The 12,158-nt window shown below is 40.1% G+C and overlaps 1 protein-coding gene across 12 annotated transcripts in view; it reads right to left on the bottom strand.

Annotated features, from left to right (window-relative positions):
• Nucleotides 1-12,158, bottom strand: part of MAGI2 (membrane associated guanylate kinase, WW and PDZ domain containing 2) — a 1,309,326-nt gene that overhangs the window by 307,003 nt on the left and 990,165 nt on the right. For all 12 annotated transcript variants that reach the window (XM_063926958.1, XM_063926960.1, XM_063926965.1 and 9 more), the window contains 2 exons: nucleotides 10,281-10,338; nucleotides 6,880-7,001 (listed from right to left, as the gene is read on the bottom strand). In XM_063926958.1, the coding sequence (XP_063783028.1) occupies nucleotides 6,880-7,001; nucleotides 10,281-10,338 (180 nt within the window). The remainder of the gene's footprint in view (nucleotides 1-6,879; nucleotides 7,002-10,280; nucleotides 10,339-12,158) is intronic.

Genomic DNA, 12,158 nt, shown 5'->3' with positions numbered 1-12,158 from the left:
ATAGATCTCAAACACAACTGCCAGCACATGGAAAATGCACAGTCTTGTATAGGAAAGGACAGCACTCAGAGACTTAGACTGGTATAAAACAATAAAGTGTAACCCCCTTTGTCAAGATCACACCAACAATGTTTGTTGGTGAATGTTGTCCAACTGGGACAGTGTCAGACTGGGGCTTTCAGTGCCACAGGAGAATGTAGTGGTGTAGTGCATATAGAGGTGAACGAACTTACTAATGTAAGTGCTGGGCTCTTGGTGTAATGTATATATATATATATATATATATATATATATATATATATATATAATATAGTCAATGTGAAAAGTTGCACTCACATTTTAGAATTACACATCCACTGGGGTGCATGATCCAGAGACAGGTCAATTCCAGACTGAGTCTCAAAACATATATGGCTTGCAAGGAACGCACTCACCAGACTTCTCCAAAGTGAAAAGATTCTTTTATTCCCACCTCACATATTTACAGGGTCACGGTCGACATTTCGGTTCCCATCAGAACCTTTTTCAAGACCAGATTTTCAGGCTGCCATCCCCTGCTCAAGCCCTGCATTGTGGAACCATAAGTACCCGTGGAGCAGTCACACCCATCAACTTACCCAATCATCAATTATTGGTCACAACATGTAATATATACCTAGACCACAAGCTCTAATCAACCAAAACATTGCTGCTTAGCTAAGCCTTAAATGTAACTCTTACCACACTCTTAAATCCTTCAATGTTTCAGGACAATCGCTGGAATCACACAGCCGGCGGTGGAACGCACACCAACACTGTGGAACACACAAACCCTCCCATCGGCCACCGCGCACTTTCGGTATCGCGCACTCAGGCAACAGACGGTGGGCCTATGCATACCAGCACTCGCTGCTCTGTCACAATTCTCCAAACAGACACTATGTTGTCCTTATTCACATACCTGAGCCAAATCAGCGTCATTTGCCTGCTCATATATAGTGCCGTTACACATACTGTTGCCTAGCAACAAACATCACTTCCTACACTACTGGGCTTGGTTGGCATTTTACATCACCTAGCAACAAGGTAGTATTACCAAAATTTGTGCATTAAGTATATGTAATATATCAAATTTGGAACTGCGTACTGACTCCAACCACGGTACGTATAAATCCACAGTGCTAACTCATATCACATGGAGGCAAATAACAATTGCCCCCGTAGTACATATGTGTCTTTTATAAGAGGTTACCCCAACAAATTAAAACCAGTGAAAAACATACATAGATCAATTGTGTACCCCATGAGTACATGTCAAACATATACACATGGGAAACACAATATTAAACGGATATACCATAACAATAAATAATGCAAAAAATGAATACAGGATCAGAGGATGTTGACAGTGACACACTCAACAGCTGTGTGACACCCCTGCACTGTCAAAAAAGATCAATAAGAAAAAGTAAAAAAATAGCTCCAAAAAAATATATAATGTGCATTCAGGAGAAACAGATCACAAGAACATATGTAGCGGATTCTGCTCGTTCAGACCTTTTGGTGACATGGTGCCGAGAAAGTGTATCCAGTATCCTCACGTTTCAGCAGGAGTATATTCCTATCACCACACCTGGGTAGGGGGGGAATCCAATCAATCATCATGCATCGTAAGGTAAAAAGTTGATGCTTCTGCTGCAAGAAGTGCGCTGCTACTGGTTTATCGGTCTTACCAGTAGAATATGCCAAATGGATGGAGGATCTGGCTGATTCATCCTCTCATGGAAGGTCCGGACTGTCTTACTGACATACATCTTACCGCAAGGACAGGCCAAGTAATAAATAACATGATCCATCATGCATGTTAGATGATGTTGCAATCGGATCTTTGTACCATGCAGCGGATGACAGAAGAATTGTCCAGTAACCATGGACCTACACGTGGTACATTGTAGACACCTATAGCATCCATGGCGTTTACTCAACCAGGTCCCACTGTCAGACGGGCCCGGTTTCATTGTCGGTCTAAGAAGCATATCCTTTAAATTGTTACCACGCTGTATACTAAGTAGGGGAGACACTGAACTAATGGTCTTAAATCTGGGGTCAGAACAGATAATAGGCCAGTTCTTCTTTATTGACCTCTGGACCGTCCACAGTCTGGTGTTACAACTTGTTTTGAAAATCATGCAGTCACACCCTGCAGATTGTTTAGTGGAGGTATCTCTACCACTATGTACCCTGCGAGCTTTAGAAAGGCAATTCCACACATCGTTTTTCTTATAGCCACGGTCAATAAATCGATGTGCACATTCTTGCAGCTGGGATTCGGCTCTAACTTCATCGGAATTGTTCCTAAGTACTCTGAGAAACTGTGAGACCGGCAGATTAGACTTTAATCTATTGGGGTGATGACTTGTTGCACATAGGAGCATATTGCGGTCTTTAAGTTTCCTGAATAAAGTATACTCCAAAATCGGGGATTTATTCAAAATCGTGACGTCCAAAAAATGAATAGAGATATTGCTAATTGCAGCAGTAAATCTAATTGGGGTATCCAGTCTGTTGAGTGTATCCTCCATCTCGTAAAACAAATCAGTGGTGCCCCTCCACACTAGAAAGAGATCATCAATGTATCTCTTATAATACACCAAATGCTCTGCAAAATATGGGAAAATATGTTCAGCCTCATATTTCGCCATATATAAGTTAGCGAACCCCAGGGCCAAATTTGACCCCCATCGTGGTCCCAGTGCGCTTGAAAAAATAGTTTTCCTGGTATTGAAAATAGTTGTATGACAGCACTAGTCCAATCAATTCTAGCATGAATTCTATGGGTGGCCCATCGTACGGGCCGGCTGGTAATGCTTCATGCACAGCCATCAACCCTTCAGCATGTGGAATGATGGTATAGAGTGATCCATAGTTGCTAACTGACATTCTGGGGAGATATTACACAGGGAGGTCAAACCTTTCAGAAAGTCGCCTGTGTCCTGTATATAGCTCCTCATAGATTTCACACACGGTTGTAAAAAATGGTCGACAAATACTGCCAGAGGCTGTAGAAGCAACCCACATGAGGAGATAATAGGTCGTCCTGGAGGTTTACTCATAGATTTATGTACCTTCGGGAGAGTATGGGTTCACTACGGCTGGCCGGCGGTCGGGCTCCCGGCGACCAGCATCCCGGCGCCGGGAGCCCGACCGCCGGCCTACCGACAGCTTGGCGAGCGCAAATGAGCCCCTTGCGGGCTCGCTGCGCTCGCCACGCTACGGGCACGGTGGCGCGCTACGCGCGCCACACTATTTTATTCTCCCTCTATGGGGGTCGTGGACCCCCACGAGGGAAAATAATTGTCGGTATGCCGGCTGTCGGGCTCCCGGCGCCGGTATACTGAGCGCCGGGAGCCCGACCGCCGGCAAACAGAAGACCACCCGGAGAGTATATATCACCGGGCACACAGGAAACTTAACTGTCAGGTATTCAAACACATCTTCACTAATCCAAGAATTTTGGAGAGCCAGACCAAGAACTGAGTCGACCTTCTTTTTAATCCTTGGAATAGGATTAAATTCAACACATGTGTAGGTACCCTCATCAGCCAGCTGGGACCTGATCTCCCTGTTATACTCAGAGAAATTCTGCAAAACAACAGCGCCACCCTTGTCGGCATTTCTGACGACTAATGGCGTGTTATTTTTCAGACACCCCAGAGCTTCCCATTCATCGCTAGAAATATTGGAGTAATGTCTGTCACCACTGGTATCAACCTTAATGACATCAGAGTGTGTCATATGCATAAAAGTTCACAGACTTGCATTGCTGGACACAGGATCGAATATACTGGGGTTTCTAAATACCTTGGATGAAGTAGGCATCGTCTCTTTAGGGATTAAAACTGGTTTATTGGATTGGTTGTCAAAGAATTCACGTAATCTCAACTGTCTACCCATCTTGTATTGCTCAACAGACCACTGAAAAGGTATAAACTTACTAGTGGGCACAAAAGACAACCCCTTGGTAAGTAGGGATGTCTCTGCCCGTGTGAGCTGATGGTCAGACAGATTAAAGATTAGGTTTTGGGGCCCTTTCTGCCTCTTCCGCGAGTTTTTGTACCCCCCCCCCCCCCCGCGCGCGGGTGGGGCCTTCCATAGCTTTTTCTCTCTTGGATCTGGTATCTGGAAGAAAAGAAGAGGAGGAAGATGCCCCTGAGGGTGGACGAGTGTCCGCAAATTAAGATTCGGAGGAAGAGTATGAATTCTGCGTGTATGGGGTATAGGATCTCCCACCTATCCCCCTAGACCTGTACGGACGGCCTTATCGAGATGACCTATCCCGGTCTTCCTCAGATAGCCACCTATAGACTGAATGCCTTTGGTAATCTGCCTCCACAGTCTCCCACTTTTTCCTTTTGAATGACAGTAAGTCACTCCTATACTTTTAAATTTGCTCGTTAATCTTTTCCAACCAATCCTCAGTCATATCCTCAGTCATATCTGATCCTGTATTAATGATTTGCATTATTTATTGTTATGGTATATCCGTTTAATTATTATATATGTGTATGTGTTTAACATGTACACATGGGGTACACAATTGATCTATGTATGTTTTTCACTGGTTTTAATTTGTTGGGGTAACCTCTTATAAAAGACACATACTGTATGTACCAGGGGGGCGATTGTTATTTGCCTCCATGTGATATGAGTTAGCACTGTGGATTTATAAGTACCGTGGTTGGAGTCAGCTCCAAATTTGATATATTACATATACTTTATGCTCTAATGTTTATTGGTATGTTAAACACGATGGTCCACATGTAAATCTTTGATAAAGTAACAAAACAAATTTTGGTAATACTACCTTGTTGCTAGGTGATGTAAAATGCAAACCAAGCCCAGTGGTGTAGGTAGTGGCGTTTGTTGCTAGGCAACAGTATGTGTAACGGCACTATATATGAGCAGGCAAATGACGCTGATTTGGCTCAGGTATGTGAATAAGGACAACATAGTGTCTGTTTGGAGAATTGTGACAGAGCAGCGAGTGCTGGTATGCCTGGGTGCGCGATACCGAAAGTGCGCGGTGGGTGTGACTGCTCCACGGGTACTTATGGTTCCACAGTGCAGGGCTTGAGCAGGGGGATGGCAGCCTGAAAATCTGGTCTTGAAAAAGGTTCTGATGGGAACCAAAACGTCGACCGTGACCCTGTAAATATGTGAGGGGGGAGTAAAAGAATCTTGTCACTTTGGAGAAGTCTGGTGAGTGCGTTCCTTGCAAGCCATATATGTTTTGAGTCTGGAATTGACCTGTCTCTGGATCATGCACCTCAGTGGATGTGTAATTCTAAAATGTGAGTGCAACTTTTCACATTGACTATATAATATATTTATATATATACATATATATATATATATATATATATATATATATATATATATTACACCAAGAGCCCAGCACTTACATTAGTAAGTTCGTTCACCTCTATATGCATAGGTGAGTGCTGTGCTCTCGGTGTAATATTATTTAAGGAATATGATCACAGGCCATTGCACCCTGGCATGGGCGTGGTGAGTGCAGATAATACCATAGTCCTTTGCAGTATAAGGTAACATATGTATAATGTATAATTCAAATGCACAGACTGAAACCTGATCTCTGGAGTAGGGCCCACCAGGGGATTACCCTGTTCCCCTGTGGGCCAGTTCAACCCTGAACAGGGAGGATGTATGCTTTTGTAGGGCTCCATCCATCCTTATGCCAGGTACACAACTGCAGAGAAATACTGCAGATCCAATACATGCTATGACCCGACATCTTCGGATGTCTTCAACGGGACCAGGAGGCGGAGAGCAAGGTAGCTTGTGCAGGCCATCAGTTACCAGCCTCCCAATCCGACTGCTGCAGGAGCGTTTGTACCTGTTTATCTGCTAACTCTACTGCATACACAGTTATCGGGATGACTGGCCCGAAAATTGGACAGTATGTACCCAGCTATAATATGTGCCTTGTGTGCCTTCTAATCTAAGACCTGCCTTGTTTATAGGCAATTATCAAAGGCAGATGTCTGAAATTATTGCAAGAAACAACAGAACGAGAGCATTTATATGACCTGGTACCTCTGTTAACATAAACTTTAGTTCTGTAAATAGGATGGTAGAGGACAAAACCATTGTGTGCAATATTTTTAGACTATGGTGAATCAATAAAAAGATTATTGAGAACAGGGCCATTATTGGAGTAGTTTAAAGAATCATTGCTGTTTGGGCTGTGTCTGGGAAAAAAAAACCCTGCAATTAAAGACACAAAGGCTTATTTTTTTTATTTTGTTTTAAACATAAGTTTCACTGTTTCCTGTCACACGAATATGTTTTCTCACACTATTCCCTGTCACACTATTACCTTCACTCACACTATTCCCTGTCGCACTGATATCTCATCTCACAATATTCCCTGTCACACTATCTGCCCTCACACTATTCCCTGTCACACTAATATCTCCCCTCACGCTATTACCTGTCACACATAACTTTTCCCTCCTGTATGATCAGTCCATACAAGCATCATAATTCTGAGACAACAGAAGTGTTATCAAAATGTCTGCTGAAACAAACCACACATAAATCATGGGAGATTTGTTCATCTCTGTTAAAGAATAATAGGTGAATAAAAATGAAATATGAACAATGTCAGGCACAGTTTACTATCTGTTAAGAATTTTTCAAGATGTTAGATTGTGATTGTTTTTCATATTTTATTTTCTGTTTTGAAGTCCCTTCAAATAATTCAATTTAGCAATTTAAATATTATTACAGTTTATTTGGAAAACAAAGTGTTAGTCACAGACAATATTATTATATAATCACCCATTGATTAGTAACCAAACGGAGATTGCAATGTACCTCTAAACACTTGGGCCTGCATTGGCTGGGGTCCCAATTCCGTTGTGGGCATGTTGTGCTGCTGAAGCTTCCGCTTTGCTTCTAACACTGGGTTCTCGAATTGAGTTCTTCTGTTTATGTGACTGGTAAAAAGAAAAAAAGTGTAGGACTCATCAGTATGTGATTATTACTACTACTACTACTACTACTACTACTACTACTACTACTACTACTACTAATAATAATAATACTAATAATAAAAATGCTAAAGAAATTTAGAGAGAGGTAACAATCAATATGTACAAATCCCAAGAAATAGTCCCTTTGCACTGATCCTATGATAAACCTGATGATAATAATAATAATAATAATAATAATACTACAATTTATTAAAGAAAAATAGTAAAGTATATAAAATAAACAAAAATAAATAAGCAGAGTGCGCCTCAAAAGGTAATTTGCATAATAAGTAATAAACGTTGGGCAGGTTAGAAGGAGGAAAACTAATCATTTAATGGGTACAATTGGAACAAAAGGGACCTGAAAAAAAAGTACTAAAAATAAGTCTGAGAAAATATGAAATAAATGTTAAAAAATTAAACATTACACAGTGTTTTACAATTTATTGCCCCTATGGCTAATTAAGTTTTATTGTGACTACTATGTGTGTCTCTTGAATGTGTTTGTGAAGGTTCGTTTTCGGCTGCCCGCATTCCATCTTTAGGGCTGTCCTCTTCTCTAGTTCATATATTAAACACATTTTTGTGACAACTGTGTTACACGTAAGAGACATTTTACTTGACCAAACAATAACCTACTGTAATAGCAACAATGATTTCATTATTAGCCTGTCCAGCAATTTTTGGTTAATGATTTGACTACATAACATTTTGGGCTCCAAAAACAAGAAAAATGTAAGTAGAGACATGTTGTATTTTTAGGTATATTTGGCTACCTGCAGAAATGTTTACCATGTAAATTAACATGTGATTAACAAGTAAAATACTAGCACAATCCAACTCTTGAGGAACATTGCAAACAATATAACCATTCTTGCCTACTCTACCGGAAGCTGTGGGATACAATGGATTTTTTGGTTCAGAACACCTAAATAACTAATTAGGCACTTAGATGTTTTTAATTATTTTTAATTGGCCAATAATGATGTAATTTTTGGGGTACTAAAATGCAAAGTGATGGAAATTGGTGTACAAGGTATGGGACATGTATATTGGGGTGCTTTATTTGTGGGATAAGTGTTTTTAGGCTTGCAGATAGGAGTAATCAGTATGTTTCCACTTACTTTTTAAAGTCCCCTAAAATGACCAAATATACAGTATGTACCAATTTTTATGTACCCTAAATATAATAAGCTCTTATTTTGCTGAAAAAAACAGCTTTCTATAATTTTTTCACATTTGTAAAAATAAATACATAAAACAGCCATTTGACCCAATTTAATTACACCAAATATTTTTATATGACCACCAATAGACTTCTATAATGTTTTCCTATATTAGTTTGCCTTTTTGGGGGGTATAGGCAGATTTCCTCATTTTCTCCTATATTTATCTCTGGTTGTGCCAGCTAGAATTGTTGCACAAATCCCGTTATCGCCATTTTGGAATAGGATAGGTGCGAAAAATGGGAGCGCGCAGTCTGCGATAAGCTAATTTTTTGGGAGATAGGTGCGGTAACTTTAGCCGCGATCTCAGATTGCATTATCGCGGCTAACTGGATACCCCCCAAAGTCAGCTAGTATGAATATAAATAGCATACTAGTCAGTTATTTAAAAACAATATGTTAATCTATAAATACATTGTTTTGCATTGTACAGCTGAACATTATCAGTATTAACAGCATGTGGCATGGACTTCCAGGTGTTTTGTGGTAAAGACCAAATATAAGTTATAATAACATTTCATAAATGGATTCCATTACAAATAATACCATACTACAGGTATAGAGCAGGGTTTCCCAACTTCAGTCCTCAAGGCACACTAAAAGCCTGGGTTTTAAGGTTAGCCATACTTGAGCACAGGTGACTGTGCTCCAACATAGATATCCTTAATACTACAAATATAATCTTGGTTTACAGTGACTTTTGGTCAACAAATAATACAGCAATCCTCAAATTACTTGGTAAAGACATATGGTCTGATTTAGAGGTGTACTCAGGCGACAGAACATGTTGGGTATGTGTGACCGCCGGTCGTAATATGGATTCCGGGATCCCGACTGCTATATGGCCGGCGGGGAGGGAGGGGGGTGTGGGGGGGGGGGTATGCGAGCGGAAGAGCGGAACGAAGCACATATTCCCACTCTATGGGAATAGAGTGAACCACCGGTCATATACATGTATCCCGACAGAACGCATGTTAGGAGAGATAATCAGCAAATTGTGTTGTCCAGACGAAATCATTATTTCGCACATGCAAAAAAACAGAATGCAACTGCGTATGCATTTGCATACGACACTGCTATTAGTTAAGATGATTTCTGCGATCCATGGCGGTTCCTGGTGGAGACTGGGAGGTGACCTAGATTCTTTGCAAAAAGAGGAGATGTCATGGGCGTGGCATGGGAGTGTCATGGCTGTGTATCAGCATGCAGCTGCTATCTTATTTGCAGCACTGCGGCCATATCTGAATAAAGCTACAAGGCAGGGGCAGCTCGTGGAGTCGACTGAAGGTGCATCGATAGTAGAGAGATCGGACCCCCAGTGCACTTGAGCAATGCTAAGATAAGAAAAGTGGGTGCTGCAGGGTTTGCTCAGTTCATCGCACGGACGAACACAAGGAGAATACTCAAGCTGGCATTTGCATATTTTCGCATTCAAAGGCTAAAACCAAGTTGGGGAAAGGACCTCTGACGTTACCAGGGGGAGGAGCAAGGCCCATACCAAAATGTGCCCTAGCGGGCTTGCTATGCTTGCCACACTTTGGGCAGGTTACTAAAGGGAGTAGTTGGCGTGGATAGAGAAACTACTATCCTGCTGGCCTAGCTCCTCCCCCTGACATTCGAGGTCCTTTAGCCCACTTGGTTCTAGCATCTACCATTCAACCATCCGTGAGTAATGGCAGCTGCACACAAACTGTGTGCACCTGCAAATCAGGACCATCATTTTGGTTAAAACAATTGTTTATAATTTGCACGTCTTTGTTTAAACTGTGAATGAATTACAATACAGTGCAATTATACTCAACGTACTAACATTAATGAGGTGTTGCTGACAGGTTCCCTACCTCATTTTTACACTGCTTGTAGCATACATGATTTCCCCTGTACGCTGTTTTAGAGCTACAGCCTTATATAAATGTAGGAATGATTTGGCATTTCTGTGCCTGTATTACTATAATCACGATGCTGCTACCTAGGATGCCTTAGAACACATACAGTGAAATAGAAATCATCAACTTACTCAACATAGTATGTGCCATAGATAGGATCATCAATTTTCTCCCAGCCATAGGGAAGCTCTGAAAGAAAAATATTTTAATGTTAATGGAAATATAAATCACAAGGTGCAGCTGTCTGTATGTAACAGCAGCATGACTATATACCGTCATTAATGTAGGACTAGGACAGCCCATAATCCAAGAAATAATAATATTTAAAAAAACAGGCAGCCGAGGGAACAACATTCACATGCTGTGCTGTGACCACTACTAACAATCAGTTCTTTTCAATAAGAATTTACATTTAACAATGTCTGAGATCTTGGCCATGAACCCTGATGGGTTATATTTTTAGTAGTGTAAAGATACAGCTACAGTAAAATGTGTTAATGATAAGGTCACAATCCCTTGTGTGATGACTTCTGTAACACGTGCTACATCGTGCTAAATTTATGCAACCCACATACTGGTGACACAATGTGTGACAAGCATTGGATTGATCCAGTCTCATTAACAAACTATACTCCATCTATAGATGTAACTAGTAACTGTAGGGTTTGAATCTTCGTGTGTTTTTGGCATATACAAATTGCATCAAACGTGTGCACATTATCCCAAGTCACATGCTTAGAAGTAAGGACTGTTCTCAGATTTACCAGGAGATGAATCCTGTAACAGTTTCTAATCATATTCTAAATATTGGTGAAACTGAAAATATCTACTACAAATCCAATTTTATAATTAAATACATTAGAAAAACAGAACATTTTTAGTAAATAATTTGGTGTCTATAATCTGCATTTTTTCTTTATACTAATGAAACTTGTTCCAAGCATATCTCTCGCTTTTCATGAACAATATTTTACAACATTACTTCTGAGATCATCACCACTGGTATTAGATGATCCCCTAACATGTTCAACATGTGCTGGACAAATACTGGACGACTGAACCATGAATGTAGTTAAATATCACCCTGTTTTCCTACAAGCTCTTTGGATCTTTTCTGTATTATTAATAAACCTATTTCTGATAATTACAATACTAATGACAACTATTACTTTTGTTATTATGAATAAGCTGGTCACATACACGGTGATAAAGTCACCAACACTGGTATGGTCCAAATGTTCATCAATGAATCACATTTCCATCTGGCAGGACTGAAGAATCTGCTTGGCCAATAACTTGCTGTGTGATTATTTGACCAGAACTGCAATACTGTGGTTTGGCCATGTCACTGTCTGACCAGTATTTGGCTGTACTCACTTTGGCCACACATCTAGACGTATGATTTTTTGATTGAAAGACCACATAACTGACTGCATAGTTTGCAATTAATTCACTTTTTAGGTTTTCCTCCATTGTGCTGCTAAACAAAATTTGCAGTCACTTTTCAACCATCTGTATTTCTGTCTATGTAACTGGACTGAATAATTGCAGACAGTGGGTTAGAAGTATAGCTGGTTCCACAGACTTGGATTCTTTCTTTCCAGCTATTTTTACATTATAATTGTGGGTCTTGTGGGATAGACAGTGTATAGAACATTAATCAGCATTGGGTGCTATTTTTATGCTTTATAAACAAATAATATTCAGTATTTTTTATATTATCTTCTGGCATCACATTTACTTAATCATAACTTGGGTACTCCTCAACATTTGAAATGAAACTTCTAAAATCTAAATTTACTGTATCCTCCTTATAAATGACTTATTCCAAAGTATTTCCATAGAAAGGCCAAAAATACTGATACAATTTGAGCCGAATAATAACGGAGAGAAAAAAAGGTACTTCTGTCAATTAAAATAATAAAAGTGATTCCAAAGATGATACTTTCAAAAAGCAAGTATACTGGAAACCATCATAGTTACTACTATGGAGGTTTTCAATTATATAA

The sequence above is a fragment of the Pseudophryne corroboree genome, chromosome 6 (genome assembly GCF_028390025.1).
Source record: "Pseudophryne corroboree isolate aPseCor3 chromosome 6, aPseCor3.hap2, whole genome shotgun sequence".
Taxonomy (NCBI): Eukaryota; Metazoa; Chordata; class Amphibia; order Anura; family Myobatrachidae; genus Pseudophryne; species Pseudophryne corroboree.
This window is presented reverse-complemented; position numbering and strand designations above follow the sequence as displayed.